This window comes from Pteropus medius, unplaced genomic scaffold (assembly GCF_902729225.1).
Source record: "Pteropus medius unplaced genomic scaffold, Ma_sr-lr_union100, whole genome shotgun sequence".
Classification (NCBI taxonomy): Eukaryota; Metazoa; Chordata; class Mammalia; order Chiroptera; family Pteropodidae; genus Pteropus; species Pteropus medius.
The window spans coordinates 18,556,135-18,575,980 of record NW_024344378.1 but is presented as its reverse complement, the minus strand read 5'-3'; the positions used below and the strand labels follow the sequence as shown (position 1 = coordinate 18,575,980).

General features: G+C 44.5%; 2 protein-coding genes across 7 annotated transcripts in view; one reads left to right on the top strand and one right to left on the bottom strand.

Moving 5' to 3' along the window:
* The window catches only part of CNNM2 (cyclin and CBS domain divalent metal cation transport mediator 2), a 128,276-nt gene extending 114,803 nt beyond the window's left edge, over window positions 1-13,473 (top strand). The window contains exons 6-8 of one of the 6 annotated variants that reach the window (XM_039871323.1): window positions 2,600-2,677; window positions 6,215-6,390; window positions 7,074-13,473. In XM_039871323.1, coding sequence (XP_039727257.1) covers window positions 2,600-2,677; window positions 6,215-6,390; window positions 7,074-7,283 — 464 coding nt within the window. In that variant the 3' untranslated portion in view covers window positions 7,284-13,473. The other 5 variants (XM_039871319.1, XM_039871321.1, XM_039871317.1 and 2 more) reach the window with 5 other exon arrangements.
* A 4,488-nt stretch (window positions 13,474-17,961) lies between these two features.
* NT5C2 (5'-nucleotidase, cytosolic II) overlaps window positions 17,962-19,846 on the bottom strand; it is a 74,725-nt gene continuing 72,840 nt past the window's right edge. The window contains 2 exon segments of the mRNA XM_039871325.1: window positions 17,962-19,225; window positions 19,228-19,366. Coding sequence (XP_039727259.1) covers window positions 19,134-19,225; window positions 19,228-19,366 — 231 coding nt within the window. The 3' untranslated portion in view covers window positions 17,962-19,133.

The following is a 19,846-nucleotide window of genomic DNA, read 5'->3' as shown; positions in this document are numbered from 1 at the left end:
TGTAAATGGAATTACACACGATGTATTATGTTGAGTCTGGCTTCTTTCACCCAGTGTTGTCCTCGTCACATTCATCTATATGGTCTTGTGTGCTTCTGCTTTCTTTCTTTCGCTGTGTAGAGTTCCATCATTCTTTTTGCTGCTGTTGGACACTGGGGTAGTTTCCCGTATGGGGCTATGGCGGATCGTTTGGCTGTGTACACTCTTGTACCTGTCTCCTGGTGACCATGTGTGCGTTTCTGTTGGGCCTGTACGTATGGGTGGAATTGCAGGGTCACCAGGTACGATGGTATTTCAGCTCTAGTAGCTACTGCCCAGCGGTTTTCCACAGTGGCCATAGCGGTTCCACTCGTGCCTGTCCTGATGAGGGTTCAGTTGCTCTGTATCCACCACTTGATATTGTTCAGTTTTTTCAACGTTAACTATTCCAGAGGTTTTTAAGTTTGCATTTTCCTGATGATGAATGGGATTGTTAATATCTAGTGATTACCTCTAGTCAGCTCTTCTTATCTAGAGAGCTGCCCAGTAGAGTCAGCCAGCTAGGGGTGGGTGTGCCATGGGCTGTCGACTAAGTACTCTGAGCACAAGATGCTAGCAGGCAGTGTCCTAGTAGGAACACGGGCACAGACACCTGGCTTGCCTCTGGGATAGGACTCGAATGGCCACTCTTGGCATTGCTTGCTTGGTGGTGTGTGTGCCCTTGCTACCTCACCCAGGCTGGAACAGGGGCATCCTGGTGAAGAGGTGCTGGAGTGCCACCTTGTGGCCAAAATACCAAATGACATGCCATCCTAGGAAATAACTTTTACAAACCCTGAAATTTAAAAATAACCTGTCCTAAAAAAACATTGTCACTTCTGAAAACCAGTCTCAAAAGGGGAGTGGACATCTCCAGACAAGTCTGTTTCTGTGACGTCGGTCCACATTTACTGTACTACACAATGTCTACAGTTAGAAAGCCAGGGAAATGTCGAGAATTCACTCACATTTCCAAACACCCCCTGCCCCAGGGGTATCTTCTCACTATCCTAGGGCAGGTTTTTGAGTAAAAGGGGCCAGTGTCCCCATTCTCAACTGCTGACTAACACCCAGTTTGAACACAGGCCTGTCTAACCCCCCTTAATTAGTCGGTGTCTGCTGTAAACTTGAAGGTGACCTTCTGTTTTTACTGCTTGTGAGAAGACAGAGATTCTTAACCAGGCCAAGAAGACCCAGGTTACAGCCTCACTTCCATCATATATGGGTTGCCTGACTTTGAGAAAGGCCTTTGGCTTCCTCATTATTAAAAGGATATAACAAGATTGCCTCATGTGATTGTAGGAATAGAATGTGATGACACTTCCCCGGTGCCTTGTAATCTCTAAAGCACAAGAGGAAATAAATGTTGGTGTGACAGTTCGGTGTTGGGGTTGTTTGCCACCCATCTCAAATGACCCCAGGTCAGCAGAATCAGATTTATAAGGTGGCTTTGAAAAGAAAGCTGGAAGAGTGAGTTGTACATTTTTATTGATTACTGGTTCTTGAAGCCCAAGTATTAGCTTGGTTTATACTGAGCTGTGGATTCATATAAGGTTAAGTCTCATTCAGAAAGTTGTTGAAGAGCAGGCCTTTAACATAGAAAGCTTGTGGAGCTGCTTTTCCTAGCTTGGAAATGCCAGGAGGAAGGGGATTTCATTAATAGCATCGTATTACAAAGTCCAGTATTTTACTTGACTTTACATTTAGGATTTGGGATTCTGTATGTTCATTGAGAGATGCAATTAGTACAGTGATTTCAAGGTAATATTTCTATTTATTAATGTTGATTGCCTAGAAGAAATCCTACAGTAATCCATTATCAAGACCTACCCAGTTATATGTCAATTATACCTCAATTTAAAAAAAAAATTGCCCAGAAAATATGACTCCTACCAGGTCAGGGCAGTGTTGACTGGACTTTTCAATCACATGGAGCTAGGCTCCCCGTCTGAGTGAGCAGCAAAGAAGATGACTTTGGTCTGCCATTCCCAGGAAATCTGTGTATGACTGTCTTTATTTTCTTTCCTCTGATACTTTGAAATTCCGTAGTATTCCAAAGCAATTCAAAGTATTCGGTCAGAATGACAATCAGACTAATTAAGAATGTAAATGAATTGAATGACTAATTTCTTGCCACAGATGGGGATGCTGTGGGCTGTGCGATGAATGAGTAGAAGGGTGCTGGCGGGTGCTGGCACAGGCGCCTTGGGCCATGCTCCTGGGCCCCTTCTTAATCGAGCTCCCCTTTTGTGCAGGTATTTGTGATTTAAGTCCTTAAGAAGAGCACGTTTTGAGCTATAACCCAATTGGGTATTAATGGCTTAAGAGATTTCTGAGATCGTAAAAAAGCATGTGAATAGGATTTCTCCTGACTTCAGCCTCCCTGTATTTCTCTTCCTGGAAAGCAGTGTGTGTTCTTTTTTGTTTATATAACATCATGCAGGCTTTTGCATTTCTGGAATTAAGGGCTCATGTTAGTAGTTCAGTTGGCAGAACAGGTATCCAGTCCTATCCCCTGATTACAGAGATCTCCTTTCTTGCCTTTTCATTTGGTCTCACCCTATTTTTCTCCATTTTTCAGTTCCTTTGTCCCTGTCTCGTACCTTTGTTGTCAGCAGAACAGAGTTGTTAGCAGCAGGTTCTCCAGGTAATTCTGCATGTTTCCTTTTCATAATTCTTCTGATTGCCTCCCTTGACCCCACAAAAGCCTGGCTGGCCAGGTCCGCTCCCTTTATTTGGTCAAGGTCATTTTCAAAATTTTTTTTTTTAACTCTGAAACTCCACATTTCTATGACCTAATAGTGAGCTATCCAGGAAAGTATACACCCACAACAGATGCAGAGAGTTTAGGAGGCTGGAAGGGAGTCTTGGAGCACGAACAGTGATGAAACATGGAAAGGGAGAATGATTCTGACCTGGACCATCAGTGCTCCCTGCCTGTCCCACCTACACTGCTGACCTTGGATTTTCAGGGGAGCAGAAGGGAGCTCCTTTTGCTTCTTTCTCTGACCTCAGCAAAGTCATGGTGTGTGGAGCTTGCAGAGGTCCCAACGGCCTCAAAACCTGAGGATGCTTCTACAGAAGACATGCAGCTAAAAGCCTGAAGGACTGTGGACTTTTCTTGGTAAACCAGGAAAGTACCCCACCTGCGGAGAGGCCCAAGGCATTCCCGTGTCCTCCTTCCAGCACCATGTGAATGGGCCACCCTCTGGGGGCCAGGTGGCCCCGCTCCTCCTGTCTCCCTGTCTTTGCTTTGAAATTAGTGCTGTGCACATCCCTAATGAGCTGCCAGTTATGGCCCCGCAGGAGAGCTTGGTTGTGCCTGGCTAACGCGTCCAGCTGCTAAAAACAAAGGCAATAGTTTAATCTTTCTTTAATTAAAACTGCTGGGTTTTCCTATTTAGTGGTACAACTTTTCTATATTTATTTTCTTCCATACAGCTTATACTTTTTAAGCTGACCAATGAAATTTACATTTCATAATCCAGTTTCAGCAAAACTCTAAAATGCTGATATTTGGTAAAGGAAGCAATACTTGTCTTAGAAATTAATGTTCCCTCAAATCTTTGCTTTTAAAAAGTTTGGGGTGTTTGGGGTAAGATATTACTCATAAAGCTGTTAGAATCAAACCAGCTGGCAGACTCTACATATATACACACATGTATGCGCACACATACATATGTATGCACATAAATATATATTTATGCATATGTATATATGTTTGTGTTTTTTCTCCTCACGTTATTTGCTGGCATGTGCCATCTATTTAAAATGTCACAGAGGCTGAAGTAGAGTGACTTTTGGATGAAACTCATGGAAATGTTGTTTGTATTTTACATTTCCTGTAAAATGTAAAGATTTCTTAGCTCTGCCCGCCCCATCTGATCCCGTAATAGAAAAATCCATTTTGCGGGTCCAGACCTCCCGGGATGCTGGCATTACGATAATAGATGGGGGTTGAGCTAAGCCAGTGATTTCCAGTGTATTCCACAAGGTGCCTTGTGGTTAGGAAGAAGGCTAGGAATTTTTTTTATTGTATCTTTCTAGTTTACTAGCAAAAAGAAAAGGTTCTTAGTAAGATGAATTAAATAAGCCAAGACAAAAAGCAGAAAGAAAACAGTTCTGCAAGAGCATGGAGGAATTAAAATTGAAAGTTGTTTTCATAATTATTGTCTAAAATTTTGGCACATAAATTTGGCAACAAAACATGACCTGAACCGTAGAGCGGCGACTTAAATAAAGTCTTTATTCTTCTTGAGTGAATATTCATACATCTCATTGTATGGTCATGAAAGGCTAATTATGCTGAGTGCCTGTCAAGCTGCAGAAGGAGTCCTAGAAAACAGCGGCTGCATCTGCAGGCTGTGGCTGTGACGCCCAGTGGTGGGTTCCTGGCATAGGAGAGGGCCCATCTCACAAACAGGCAGTGGGTTGAAAGGCAGCTGACTGTAGTCGAGGTACTAGGTTGGAAGCAGAGAAATTACCCTGTACTTCTCTTCAAAGGAAACTAACAGGAGACTCAGAAGGACTGCGTCAGGCCTCAGATATCTCTCTGCCAATGCATAGGGTCTGATCAATAAGCAAAGTGCCCTTTAAATGTTTCATTTTTATAACACCATTTTGAAGGTATCTGTAGAAATGACGATGTGATTTCAAGCTGAATTAGCCCAGGGATATAATGGGACCCTTTGTTTAAAGAACTATTGGGTCTGTCAGTCTGGGTGAAGTAATCACAAGCATGGAAAGGCTTGATCATGAGGGTGGGCGCATGGTGGGGAGGTCTGGGAGGGAACTAACAGAAAATAACATAATAGTGTTAACCAGGCTCATTTATTGGAGATTTGTTGGGTTTAGACGCTCACTAAGCACTATATACCTCGTTTTGATCCTCATCAGACCTCATGAGGTGGGTACTATTATCTGCCTTTTACAGGTAAGGAATCTGAAGCTTAGCAAAGTTGGAATATCTGATCAAAGTTCCATTCTGCTAAACAGAGAAACATCTGTTAAATTATTAATTTGCCTTGTTCTCTTAGAAGCAAAGTGGAAGCAACTAGAGTAACTGCTGCTCTGAGTTTAATTTTGACCTAACAGTGGAAAATTGGTTTCATGACATGAAAATCGTGGGGAAAGTTATGACATGAAAATGTTAGCAGAATGCGAACTCGTCACTTGATGTTCCTTGGTACTTCTTATGTTCTGGGTATCAGTCTCAGACGGTGGTCAGGATGGGGTGAGGGGCAGTAAAACATACTGGGTGAAGGATGGTCGAAGTGTTCAGCTTGGAGAATAGACTCAAGGAGAACATAAGTATCTTTGAACTTTGAAGAGCCGTTTCAGGTAGCAGGAATGAGTTACTCAGAGCTTCATACAGTGGAGGGAAACTGTCATTTGAAGTTGGGGAGGCAGCTTTTGATGGGAATGATGATAGACTTTCCAACAGTTGCAGGGTGGGACCAGCTGCATGCCAGCTCCTCTGTGGGAGCATCTGTCAGGGACATATTGCAAAGAGGAGTCAGCCATCAGATGGAGAATTGGTCCCCTCTAATCCTGTGGCATGATGCAATTCAGGACCTGTCCAGTGTGGTCACCCAGTTAATATTTTAAAGAAAATGTATATTAGAAGCTATAGTGAACTTGCCCTTAAAAGCAGCATCTCTTAGACTCACCTGGACTTCTTTTCACTTTCACCTTTTAAGGGTTTGGTTTCTCCTAGTGTTCTTGAAATCCCGAGACAACCTTGCGTTGCCTAGTGGGGCTTTTATTGGAGTCAGAGATGGAGATAATAGGTTTGGCTGGGAGGTGAGGTCTGAGCAAACAGAGCTATTTGGATCCCTTTAAAACACATACCGATTTATGAATATTCTCAAGAGCCCTTTGCTTTTGCTTCTGACAAAATAATGAAGTGCCGCCTTTTCATAGCCCATGTTTTATATCAAGGAGTTTCTGTGCTTGGGCCTCGCTGCCCGTGGCGTGTGCGTTTCACAGCACCTGCGATGCCCCTGGCGTAGGCGTGCAGCCACAGCATCTGTGCTGTCGGAGACTTGGGGAGGACTGTGTTTGTTCCCATGAACGGGGCTGAGCAGCTGATACTTTTTTATTCTTTGGAAAATAGAAAGCTGCCTTTATTGGTTATATCTACCTCACTTGAAAGGTGGTTGGGTTTTTTTTTTTTAATCCTTTGGGTGGCTCTGAGTCACCTCACTACTTGCATGTGGCTTGAATCACTCGGACTCTCTCAGTCGAAGTGACCGGATTGACGCAATCACACCGACGTTGGGGAGCAGCAATAATCAGCTCAATTCTTCATTCCTCCAAGTCTACATCCCAGACTACTCGGTGCGCGCCCTCTCTGATCTCCAGTTTGTCAAGGTAAGAGCAGTGAGCTGCTTGGCCAGACCTGGCAGTGTGAGGTCAACTCCCCAACCCCTCTCCTGAGCTCCCTTTTGTCATTTTGTGGGTGCCCTTCCTCCAGCTACTGTGCCCAAGGAAAAGGCAGCTTAGAAAAAACATTTATCTCTTTGGCTCTATCAAATGAGTTGCCAAATCAGATCTGGTTTTTTCGGGGAAGGTAGAGCTGGAGAGCAGGAAAAAAAAAGAATAAACTTTTTTCAACAAATATTCATGCACTCAAGACTCTAGTGACTCTGGTTGGGCCCGAAAGGGCTGAGGTTAGAGACTCAGAAGACTGGCCAGGATGGGGCAGGAAGAACCCTCCACTTCTGTGCTGGAGACAGGGTGCTGTTCTTAGTCTGAAATAAAGATATCTTTTGGAGACAGAGCCAGCTTTAGCTGAGAAAGCCCATCTCTATTTTCTAGTCTCTGAAATTTTGAGACAAAATTTGGAAATGGCTTATGTCAGTAAAAACTGACTTATTCACCAGAGTCAACTTGAACTTTAGAAAGTGGATCAATTTATACGCAAGGATGACTTTCTCTTAGAGAAACTACTAGGGTCCTTTTGGGGAACTTAACATGTCATACAATGTTCAGACAAGAGAACCTAAAAATAAGCTTTGTCTTGGTTTGTTTTCTGTACCATCTTCTGGCCCCAGATCTCGAGACAGCAATACCAAAATGCCTTGATGGCATCCCGGATGGACAAAACTCCTCAGTCTTCAGACAGTGAAAACACTAAAATTGAATTGACTCTTACGGAGCTGCACGACGGGTTGCCAGACGAGACGGCCAACCTGCTCAATGAACAGAACTGTGTGACACACAACAAGGCCAATCACAGCCTGCACAACGAAGGCGCCATCTAGGGCACGGCCCCCCACCGCCCTCAGCCCTCCTGTTCCCGTGGCCCCGGGCCAGGCTGCTCTGCCCAGCCTCCGTCTGACCATGAATCCCATTAGTGTGAGCTTGTGTGCCATGCTGCATCCCGCAACATCCTGAGACCAAAGACTTTGTCCCCTTCCTGGAAGCAGCAGAGTGAGGGCAGGAATGGAGACTAGAGCTGGGACGTTGACAGCTAGGGTGTGGCTTTCGAGATTTTGGAGATGAACTTCCGCCCAAATAGAATCATGTTTATTTTTTTCAGCTGTACCTTTTATTATTATTCACCCTCCTCCTTCCTTGATTTGCAAGAAGTTGGAAATTGTTGGGATTTATTTTTTTTCACGAAATCATGTTTTTTAAAAAGTGTCTTTTGCAGAGTTCTAAGTCGTCCTGCCTGAACTCTGCTATGACCCCACGATGAGACCTAATAGGATGGACTTGTCCCTCCAGTCGCCTTCCTTGGCCTCCCCGGGGAGGGGCACCCTGCCTCTGTGCCTCAGCGGGTGTTGCTGTCGAACTTGAAGGGAGAATGAAGAAAACCGAGTTAACGCGGACCCGCCAAGTGCGTGGCACCGCGGGGTGGAGCCCGCATGGGACCTGCAGTCGCCTCTCCAAGCTCAGTGTTGTTTTAAGTTAATGTTTAACTGTGTCCCTTTCCCTCAGAAAGGTTTAACATTTGCTTGGAATGTGATTTTTGCTCCCACTCTAAGGAATTTTTATCACCAAAATGAATGTTAATGAATTTTAACCCCGTGGTTTATCATTGGCAAGAGGCAAGGTGACTTCACCCCAGCGCTCCTGGCATCTCCGCCGGCTCCAGCGCCCCAGCTTGCAGAGCGTGTCGCCCACCTCCCCGTCTCGCTCTGGTTAACCCACGATGCTGCTACACAGATGCCAAACGGAAATCTTCCACGGGGCTTTGGAGTAAACACGTGGTGTGGGGTTCAAGCGCCTCCCCTTCCCATTGGGACGCGTGTGATTGTTAGAAGAGGAGCTGGGCCTTCCGGCTGGGCTCTGTGCCCGGGCTGAGGCGGCATTTCTAGACCCATGTGCTGGAAGGAGGGGACTTTGGGGACTGCCAGCCCCTGCCCCTCCTGCCAGAGAGCCAGCTGTCTGTCCCTCTTCCCCTCCGTCCCTGGGCCCGTGGGGCCCAGCCTTGGCTGTGTCCCCCGCCCAAGGACCTCTGTGCCTCCCGCCTCAGATGCAGCCCATGCCAGAGGCTGTCTGTACAGCCAGGGTCAGTTCGGCCCCAAACAGGGATTCAGAAACCAAATGTGTGTTGCGGCCATTTCATGTGTGTCTGTCTTGTTTTAATACCAAATTCATCACGTGTAGTGAAATTAATGTCAGGAGGTATTACTTGAGTGAATTCATAACTATCTCACCTGTGTTTTAAGTGTTAGCCCAAGGCATTTGTGCATCTCGTTGGCAACATTCGTACACTGAAATGAATTCATACTGACCACAGTTTTCGTGCGGAATTGTCAGTCTGTGCCACATCTACACTAGCCAAGGAGACAGCGCTTTCTCCGCTGGGCCCCACTGAGTGAAGGGAAGCCCAGGGCTAAGCAGTTTTCTTCTCCCTCCTCAAGGGAGCAACGTGCCACACAGGCTGGCTCTGTGGGGGTGGGACCTGTGCTTGGGGACCGCCAGCGACATGCTGGGCTTGCCTTCTGATGAGCAGCTTGGTGGCTCGCGTGTCATATGCATGCTTGGTATTTCCTGTAGGATGTTATTCTTGGAGTGTCGTCCTCAGAAGGTGCCATGCCCCTTACTGAGGGAAGTACTGGCTTTTACCTCATGGTAGAGAGTCACGAGGGTGCCCCCTAAGGGGGCTGAGTGGCCTGCTGCTGGCACCCAACCTGCCACCTTGGGATGGAGCCCTCGCCGTGCAGCTGGATGTTCGTGGGACTTGGCATCACGAGTGCTCCTTTTAATAAACAGATCCATTCAAGTTAAAACCTAAGTTTCTTAAGATGCATCTAGCTGGGCACAAACCCCAGGGTGATGCAGAAACTCGGGTTATCTGTAGTGAGCAGAAATGAGAGTTCCCTGTAATGAAATTGAGCCCGGGCCCTGCGGAGGGAGGGGCTTCTCCCCAACAACCACACCACACTCGGCCGGGACAGCACTGGCCTTCTCTGTGGTCTGGCGGAGCCTGGCCTGCCAAGCTGTGGTTCCTCTGGCCTTCGGGATCTTGGCCTGTCAGCCTCTCCTGGTCAATCTGTTTCTCCACACAGTCCATCTTGGGGTACCTTGCTACTGTAGGAGCCCCTGGAATCGGAGTTAACATGTCGGATCTTTTTCAGATCCCCGCTGTTCCTTTATGAATCCCAAAGCTCGGTGAAAGCCCGGGCAATGGATAAAGGATTGCAGCTGCTGCCTCTTTGACTTCAGGGAGAAACAGATGGCTTCTCAGTATTGTCTTATCTGCTCAGTGTGCTGGTGTTTTGAAAAGTCTTCTCTATAAAGGAGTGGGCAGGGGTGGCTTTGCGGTTGGGGCTCCCAGATGACAAAATTTTAGTGTCCCAAGTTTGTATTTATTTTCTATAAACTACTCTTTACCTTTTTGATTATTCACTGTTTTATAAGAACAGGGGATTCGAAGTAATTCCTGTCTGACCCCTGAAGGAATGAAGGCTAACGTTTGGCTCTAGTTACATCTGCTTTGGGGAAAGCTCAAGACCTTTCAAAGAACACTCAGTGTCTGAGCAACCAGATTTCTCTTCCAGGCCCCACTTTCCTTCTGGAAACTAACTTCGGGGTGATGGAGAAATGCCAGCTCATTACTTCTCCAGGCAGCGGGAGAATGATTTTGGCTTAGAAAGTCTATGCAATTCTTGTCTATAAAGTCAGTGGGAGTCAGGCAGAGAAAGGCCATCGAATAGTCCAGATCTTGGTGTGCAGTGGTCAGTCCTTAGCATCGATCGGCTGCTGGCTTTGTAAATGTGGAGAGGTGGGCCGTGGAGCAGGTGCAGGTCCTGGGGTCCTGTATCCTGCCAGAGCCCTTGTTGTCTCTCTGCACAGTGGCCCCTGCTGTGGAACCACCTCTTCCTCCTAAGTGGCCACTCTGGTTTTGCAAAGGTCCCACCTGGAATTGGATTCCTAGTATTCAGATGTCTCCAGGAGCATCTGCTTTCCCTTTGTAAATGAAAGTGGTTTTTTTCCTACTGCCTTAGACGTTCTTTCCCTTGTTTTATATTCATCAGGCAAGTCCCAAATCATGTAAACTCTTAGGAAAATAGGTCCTTAAGATTTGTACATGTATATTGGGTGTTAATCAACTAGCTTAAGCTGTGGTTCTTACTGAGTTTGACTTCGAAAGGGTAGTCACCCATTTAACTCTGTTCTTCCCTCCTTCCTCACCTCACTCCAGTCTCCATGCTGCCATGGTTAGCTTCCCCAAGTGGAAGGAAGTAGGGCATCTTACCATTCTCTAAAGTTAGTTCAAGGAATTTTTGTGCAAATGTTGAATACAGAACTCCACACTAATATGGAACATTAACTGTGAACATATTTACCTGTGCTATCCCCACAACCATATGACTAAAGCACTAGCTTGTTCAAGTCTAGGAAAAGAGTGGTAGATACAAGTAGAATTGCATTTTTCCTAGGAAATGAAGCAACAGTACCTTGACCTTCTGCCCTCAGATTCTCTCGGGTTGAGGAGTAGACCTGAGTGTGCCATGGCTGATCGAGCCTGTATCTTGGGTGGTCAGCAATAAAAACAAAACCCAACCCTGTCATCTTGTGAAAGCTAGTCAGGGGTCAGTGGCTATCTTCGCCTTTCCTGGGTCAGGAGACTAGGATTCCTCCAGTGTTCCCCAGGAGTGATCCCAGGCAGAGGACTCACCGGGGCTGGCACACGACCCAACCTCACTGGTGGCGTGGCCAACTCCCCTCAGCTTTGGTCCTAGAGGCAGGTTTTTTGTTTTGCTTTGTTTTGTTTTTCAGGGGGTTGAGGCGAACTCCAAGGCTGAGCTGGCTGTGAAGGGTGTGGAGACTTTTGAGTCACCAGTGCTCACTTTCCTACTGAGGACACACGCTCTAGACCTGGGTCAGGTTTCATTCCATTCTGGGCTCTGGGCTAGTGGTGCTTCTGTCCAGCAAGGGTATCTGGGTAAGTTGTAAATTAACCCAGAATTAAGAGGGATGTAGAAAGTTCAATATGGAAATGATTTGGGGATTCAGAAACTTCTGGTGTAAGTTTATCAGTGATCAGACTACTCAGTGAATTTTAATACCTCAGGGCCATTTGCAGATCTTATCTTTTCGTATTTCTTTTGTATTCAAATGAGCTGATAGGAGAATAGGAGTTAAGAGAATTCTAAGCTGAGGTTCATTTGTCTCCACTCCAGGGTGAGTGATGCACCCAGGCCAGATCTTGTCAATGTTACTACCATCCCTCAAGGCTGTGACGGTGGTGGGCCTTCCTACTCTAGAACATATAGGTGTTCTGTCTGCAGTGAATTCTTCCTTGCTGGTTGCCTCCTTCTGCCCTGTGTGGTCAGCCCTAAGGACAGGAGGGAAGAGAAGGTAGTTCATAGCAACTGCAGAGCTTAGAGCAGCTTCCCTCCCACCATCTTGGGCTAGGGACCTTCTTTGTTTCTTAGACCTTTTGGGTTGGCTCAATTCAACCAAATAAATATTCACTCTGTATGTGCTAGAGCCACTGACATCATCTCACTAGAATTGTTCTAAATATCTTTTGATAGGAAATAGCAGGCTGTACTTGAAGTAACATGGAAATGAAGGTTTTTAGTGGTAGGAGAGTAAAGTCCCAGGAGTTTGTATTGCAAGGTTCCCGTGTACACAGATCCAACACGTACTAGAAGGAAGTCTTCAGTCGGTACATGCTTTCAAGTTTTAATACCCAGGTGGGGTATTAAAACATGCACAGATCGAATGACTGTGAGTACTGTCTTGCATCACCTGGCAGGGTATCTTCTGTCATTTGCCCACATCTGACCCACATGGATTCACAAGGGAAGTGATTCTTCTGGAGCTAGACTCCTCTGGAGAGAAGTATCGAAGGGACCTGGTAGAGCTTGGATGCCTGATCTTTTTGTTGGAGGCCTGGGCCCCTTAGATATAAACAGCTGTTCTCAGGCTCCCAGAGCAGAAAGGAGTGGGGGAGACTAAGGCCTCAGGACTCCCACTCCCCAGAGAGCCCCAGCCTCGCTTCTGATTCATTGATTCCCGTGTCTGAAGTCTATTGTGAAGATAGAGTGTATCAGTCCATTGACTTTATTGTTCCTGGAGTCCTTTAAGTCCACAAATGTATATGGTTTATTTTATATTATTTATTATGTACATATGCCTCTAATGTTAGTATATCGTCTGTGACTAAAAGGAGATCTGTTCTGGACCCCCTCGTCCATGGAGCCCATGGTCCTGTTGTCTCTTAAAGCGAGGGAGAAAGCAGCAATTTTTTTTTTTTTTTTTTTGTCTTAAACAGGTTGCTGCTGTTATGTTGGCCCTCGTGTCCCCAGCCCCTTTTATTGGGACCACCTCTATTCCTGATGACCAGTGTTGGGACAAGGATTGAAGCAGGTCTCTTACCTTGTGGCAGGGCCTCTCAAGTACCTCTGTGAAATACTTTAGGACGTGGTTTCCTGGTGACTGGGTCTATTCTCTGTGTAGTGGTACAGCATGGCCCTGAGACCAGAGCCTCCTCCTTCACTCCTACCCCCTCACCCCAAGCCAGGTCAGGGGCCTGACCCCACAATAGTAATGGCACCTTAATTCCCACCTTGGATTACAGAATCCATCTCTCTGGACCATGGAAGCTGTCTGGGCTTCTAATATGCCTTTTCTTGGTTTTGAGGCCCAATGCCAACATTGCCTTGGCCCTCAATTAAGACCCTGCTTTGTGTTCCATTTTCATCCTCCTTAGCCTTTACTCACTGTATCATAGTGTACATTCATGCTTTTCAGCAGTGAAGTTTTCTGAACACGGTATTCAGAGCGGTGTACGTAAACCTGAAGCACAAGTGACTGTATAGGTTTCATGAGCTGATTGTCATAATGAATGCATTTTATAATTGAAATGATGTTGTAGATTTACAATCTCCTATTTATTTTGTACCAATTTATTTGTAAATTTTGTGATTGTTTTAAAAGGTTTTTGTTCATTTCTATTCTATTTAGATAAATGATTTTCTGTTCACCGTTCTAACGGATGTGTGTTCCCTCTTTCCCCTTCATCTGTGCAACACCAGCCTTGCTCCCTTGCCCAGCTGCAGGGCTTTACTGGAGAGAAAGCTGGCATCGGCTGTCAGCATGGCAACACAGCAGGGCATTTCCTCTGCTCATGTATCACAAAGTCTGTGTGAAAAGTGGGCGCTAGAACTGTGCCTCCAACTTAAAGCCTGATTCAGCCAATTCCAGGGTGGTGTTCCTTTCCCAGGATTATAGTCCCCTGTCAGTTCATTTTAGGTAAAGACGCTGCCACTCAACTGCCCTGGACTTTTGCTGCTCAGTTACTAGACAAGACCGGAGGCCTCATCCAAGCCTCTCGTTGGCTCTCAAAGATAAAAACGGCTCCGTGCCTCTGCTCCTTGAAGCCTAGGAAGGAGGAAGGGTCCAGCATGCACAGGCAGTTCTCCCTCGAGTTAGAAACACTGGGCCCGAGTGTGGTGAGTCATTTTCCGAGCTCTTGAGGATTCGGTGGGCGCCTTTCTCTCTCATCCAGTGTGTGGTCCACATCCTCTTCCATCAGCACTTTCTCGAGGCTTCTCTTCCTTCCTCCCCCTCCTCACTTACATGTGACCAGCTCCTGAAGATCTTCAGGTCAAGGTTCATGGCCCCTCTGTGATCCATTCCTAGACCACATCTTTTTGGAATCTGTTTCTTCTTTACTCTTAGTCTCCATATTCCAAAGAGGACTGTACTCTGAGAATTGAGCTTCATGATGACTGGTCCCTTACTTTTCCCACTGTCTTATTTAATCATGTTTGCGGTCTATTGTCCTGTGGATGGAGACATTTCAGTGAAGAACTGCTGACAAGATGAGACACTGCCTGACCACCACCCCACCTTCCCCCAGTCATTACTCCCATTTCATGAGAGTAGAGGGAGATCTGTATTTCAGGGAAGTGTTCCCTTTCTAGGAGCCTGTTTGCTTTCCTCAGGAGCAGAGCAGAAAGCGTGAGCGGGGCCCGGGAAGGAATGCTCTCTCCAGCACATCCACTCCCAGCTGGCTACGTTGCTTAGTTTCTCCTGCTTTGTCTAGATAAATCCTGAGTTTAAATCAGAAATTCTCCAACGAAAATAGAGGCCATTTTCCCTACTGTGAGATGAGATTTGCCTTTCTGTCTGCATCCATGGAGTGCTCGTGTGTCGGTTCATTTCTAAGCTTTATTGTTAAAAACGCTCTGGGGTTTCTATTTCACATAACAAACTGTGCTCCCCAGGGCCTCTTCTCAGCTCAGCATTTCCGAGGACGCAGATAGTGATCAGAGGATCTTGTAGAGAAAGTAAGTGGTACAAACTGAATGACCTTTTCATAGCCTGGCGTTGATTTCTGAAAACATATCTGATACTTTTTAAAGGTAATTCAATAGAGATGATTCCTTATTAAAGCCAAAAAATTATATTAGATGGCTAGTAAGCTCTTTTGCTTTGTATAATTTCCATTGTTTTCCCTCCAAGATCCTCACATCTGTGACATTCTGGTGGCATGCCATCTCTCCTGGTGGATGACTGCAAGGCCTAAGGATACAAGGGAGAATCAGTTGCCAGAGTTGTCACAAGGGCTTTCCTGCTAGGGTATTAGTGATCGTGAAGCACTCAAACACGAGGCCAAGACAAGGCAGGAATTTTTAGATTGAGCCAGCTTCCCTACCACGGTCCTGCTACATCAGTGACTTGATAGCAGTGGGTCCAAATAGGAAGTTACTTGCTTCAGAAAACACCCACCCACAAGTCAAAGATGACCTCTGGTGAGAACCCTCTCTCTCAAAAAAAGCCGGACATTTAATAAACATTTTTCTATGCTGGGAAGGTTTGCTTGGCAAATCCTCTTTCCTGGGTTCTTGGGCACTTGTGAGAGCTGGAAGGACTATTGCTGTCTTTCATGGGAAGAACATGCACTCAGCAGCTTGGGCTCCAGTGTGTGTGCAGTGATGTTTATCCTGGCTCAGGCTCTTCAGGCCTCGTCTATAGCCCTGGCTAGACATAGCTTTATGGAGAGTTCAACGGGAGAGCAAGCATTTGGAGACATATTTGTACCTGATTTGGTTCAGGAAACAATGTGTCTGATCCACTTTTTTTTTAGTAATAAAATGGAACAAAGATATCTTATTTTGTAGGAAGAAACAAAGAGACCAAACCAAAAATTGGTCATTGGTCATTTTGTTTTTTAAACTGGAAAATATAGATTACTTAGACTTGCAGAACCGGAGTCAACAAGCTTGAGATTGAAATATTGTGTTCAATTGGGAGTACTTTTTGTGTTAAAGCTCTTCAGAGGGACTTAAATTACTGTATGTATTTTACTTTTGAAATTACATATCTTTGTTAGAACAAGTCAGATTGTCGTGGCCTTGGAATGACGACATTGTGTCTGAGGACAGGGGAAAAATGGTTGAGATTGCCAGGTTAAATAGAAAAGCTGCCTTGTTCATTCTGTAAATGAATGCATTCTTTTTATATGAGTTGCTTTCTGCTATTTCTACATGCCTAGCAGTGAGAACAGTGTGACACGCTGCTTCTCTAGTTGTTAGTGGAGGTGTAGGACCAGCCGCGGGAGTTACCATGACGCCTGGCTCTGCTTCCTGGCTGCTGTGTATGCGCATCTCCTCCCACTCCTTGGTGGTAGCGCACTAATTTTCTTTTGTTTTCCAGGCTGCTTGAAAGGTAGCTCCACGATAGAGCTTTCATTCTCAGGGCCTCCTAAAGTGGTGTGTCATTTGAAATCGTTCCATTTGAGGAAAAACTTTTAAGAGCTCTATGCTCTAGTCATCAAGAAAGAATGTCATGAGAAACCTAAGTACTGAGACTACTAGACCGAGTGAGGAATTGGGCCATTAACTGTACAGCAGTAGCTAGATCATAGTTACCATTTTTCCCACCATCAAAGAATGGTTGAATAGTTTCCATAACACGGAATGTGGACAAGGCTCCTACCCTTAATGCAGACTTAGATATGCAGTTGTTTGTCTCGGGCTATTTGTGGTGAATAAGCAAAGTATTTTTAAATGCACTTGGCAGCCATGGAAAAATTACATGGCTTTAAAGTTGTTGACAAAATATTTCTTAAATAAATCTGATTTAGAAATATCTAAACATGGACAAAGTACTTTTAAATCTGACATGCCATTGAAAGTGGTTTCAAAGTGGTTGCTTAAAAACAATACTAACATGACTACAGGATTTGTAGCTCTAAGTTATTCTAGTTCTATTAAGAACCACTTCTCCTAAAAGCATCTTAAAAAGGGCAGTTGGGAAAGCTTGCCTTATATTTTAGGTCTCAGCAGAGCTCTGCTTATGGTAGGAGAAAAATCTAAAGTCTAAACAGAACACAACTTTCTTGGTTTTAACCAACTTTTCTGAAATATACCACCTGAGCTTTACTGACCATCTTTACAGAGATGAATGCACAGGTGAGTCATCTTGCAGAGGGAACCCTGAACTGCTGCTGTGCCTCTGACCCGCTGCTGGGTGTGTGCACCAGGGTCCCTTTTAGCCTGTACATGCCCTAACATTGTGAGTTCAGTCCAGCACACAAAAAAGGGTACCTGGTACTTTTACAAAGCCTGAACATTAGGCGGTTTCCAAAACCCCAGGAAAGGAATTCTGAAGAACTGGAAGATCTGTCTTCTCAGTTTTAAATGCATCAGGTTTAAAAAAGGTGGGGGCATCATCCATTTTAAGTTCAGCTTCAGAGAAACTCACATTCATGTTTAACGAGCCCAAGTGCAGTGCTGAGTGCCTGCTCATAGACCACTTACCCTCCAGCATACTCTTCTTCATAACAGGAATAATGTACATAGAAGGAACATTCCCTTCTGGGTCTTATAGACTCTTACGGCTCCTTAGCTCTTTAAAATATATTTTTGTGGTCCTGAAGAAAGCTGTGACAGTAATGGAATTCTTTCTTACTGCAATTATGTATTTTTTTACTTCTTAGTCTTTGGACCCACTGCCAGAGAGACATCTGACCAAAAAAACCCCCCAAAAAACAAAAACTACTAGATGAGAAGATCTTATGTAGACAACAAAATACAAAAAGTGTGGTAAATTAAAGCAAAGTGCTCATGTGAGTCCTTGCTCTAAAAGGAAAAGTATATAAATATACTATTATAAGTTAGCTCTGTAGTTGTAATAAGTAGCACATATTTCTAATACTAAGAATATATTTATTTCTGTAACTTCATGTAAAGCTACAGATATTGAAAATGGTGAGGTAATATGGCCTTGGCTAAGTTTCTGTGTTCTCTACCTATAAAATGACTTTTAAAAGAAAAAAAAAAAGTCTCACCTCATAGTCCTATACCAAAAAACTTTCCATGCAAGAATTTTGAGGTTTATTTAAGTAGTATAAATTTAACCATTAATTAACCATGCTAAAGTCAAGTTGATGTCACTAACCCAAACCTTAAACCCACCTGAAGACTGGTAGTTACAGAGCTGTGCTACAGGAAAGGGTCAAAGTCAGTATTAGAAATATTATACTTTATTGAATTCTAGAGCGGCTAATCTGCTCTCCCATGTTGACCAGTGACAATATGAATGGAAGAACTATGTGAAGGTTAAAGAGTCTACACCACTGTTAAAAATGTTTTAATAACATTCACTGTGTTGGGAGGCAGTTATAATACCCTAAAGTATATAGTAATGATCCATTCTTGTTCAAAACAACAAGAAGTGATTTCACTTGAGATTCCGAAGTGAATTTATTCACACTGATTGTGCCCTCTGCTTTAGTAAGGTTCCGGCTTACAAAGCCCGCTTACCATCCTCTACTTGGAAATACAGCAATGAACCCCAGAGGACAGAGAAGGCTGGAATTGGGCAGCGTGATTCACATAGCCCACACAAATGAATTTTACTCAGTTATTCTGTAATATGAGGAGGAGGTTCCTCTTTTTTCTTTGGGGGTTTGCTCCGTTGTCCTCTTTCAGCTAAATTCTTTCTATAGATTGTTTTTTGGAAAACAAACATTTTTGGTATCAATCACAGAAGTGGAGAATAGATGAAGACTTTTGCCTCAAAATGAAATCACTGCGGTCCATTCCAGATCAACCCTACAACAAGGAGAGAACACTTCTGCAAAGCCACTGATGGATAACAGCTTTTCCAGAGTCACTGAGGACACTTAAAAGCTCATAAAAGGAACCTAGACTGTAACAGAAGACTATATTTGATAATTAAAACTATATATTTCTCCAATGATATACAATACTATGTAATGCACTGAAAAAGATGGATTTTGGAGTAAGAGCACAATTTGTAACAATAGCATTTTTGGATCACTTCTTCCCATCATCATCCTTATTCCAGAGACCCTTCAGCAATACTGATAATGAAACAAGACATGGAAACAGTGTCACAAACCACGACAGAGCTCTCTGCATGCACTTCAGCCCAGCTTTACCCTTTCTTCCAATACAGATTTCATTACAATTTTGAACCATCTGTAGAGAATGCAGACACACAAAACTAAAACAAGTATCTCCCTATGATTAGAATATCTTAGAGTCTTCAGAAACTTTTCAGATGTACCTTTGATGGAGTCACCCCCACACCCCTAGAACCCAGACAGGGACATGGTCTGTTCCTGTGAGTCCTGCCAGAAAGTGTTTAATGGGTACTTAGAGTTTTGGTTTTCCTTATTCTTCCTCCTCCTCCTCCTCTTCATCATCATCTTCATCATGGCAGTGTGTAATTTCCTGGGGGGCCAGTGGAAAGAGGTTGGGGTTTAATCTCTGATCGACCGTGTCAGTTGGTGCCGCTTGTAGTCAGAATCTTTGAAATCCACTGAAGTACGGTTCCGGGTGGCAAGGGGGGACTCCATCTCATTGATATCTACATGTGTGTGTTCCACTGTTGACTCATGAGGCATCTAGAATAAAGTCAGAGGTTCAGAAAGTGGAGGGGGCAAAATAGCTATTTCCCCAGCCCTAACCCCGTTCCCCCTTTAGGTGGCCATACATGGGGATGTCTATCCTCGACCAGAGGCCAAGCCATGTTAGATACTGAAGTGTCTTCCCAGAACTACCTAAAGCTACCTATCTTCTCTCTCCAACCCTCAAAACTGTGCCCAGATTGTTTACTATAGTCTGAAACTGAATAAGATGGGAAAAAAAAAGAGCCTTATTTCTTATTTCACAGAAAAACAGTGCTGAAATATAAATCAGTATCAGAATGGAATATAAAAACCACATTTCTCTCAATTAGTGCTAATAAAAGAGGAAAGTCTTCACCGTTTAAACAACTTTTAATAGAGCAGATTTCAGAGTAAAGTTATACCCTGTAATCTATCTTAATCACACTTTCTCAAAGACTCCTTTTTGTGCAACCTGCCCTTGGGCTTCAAGCATGT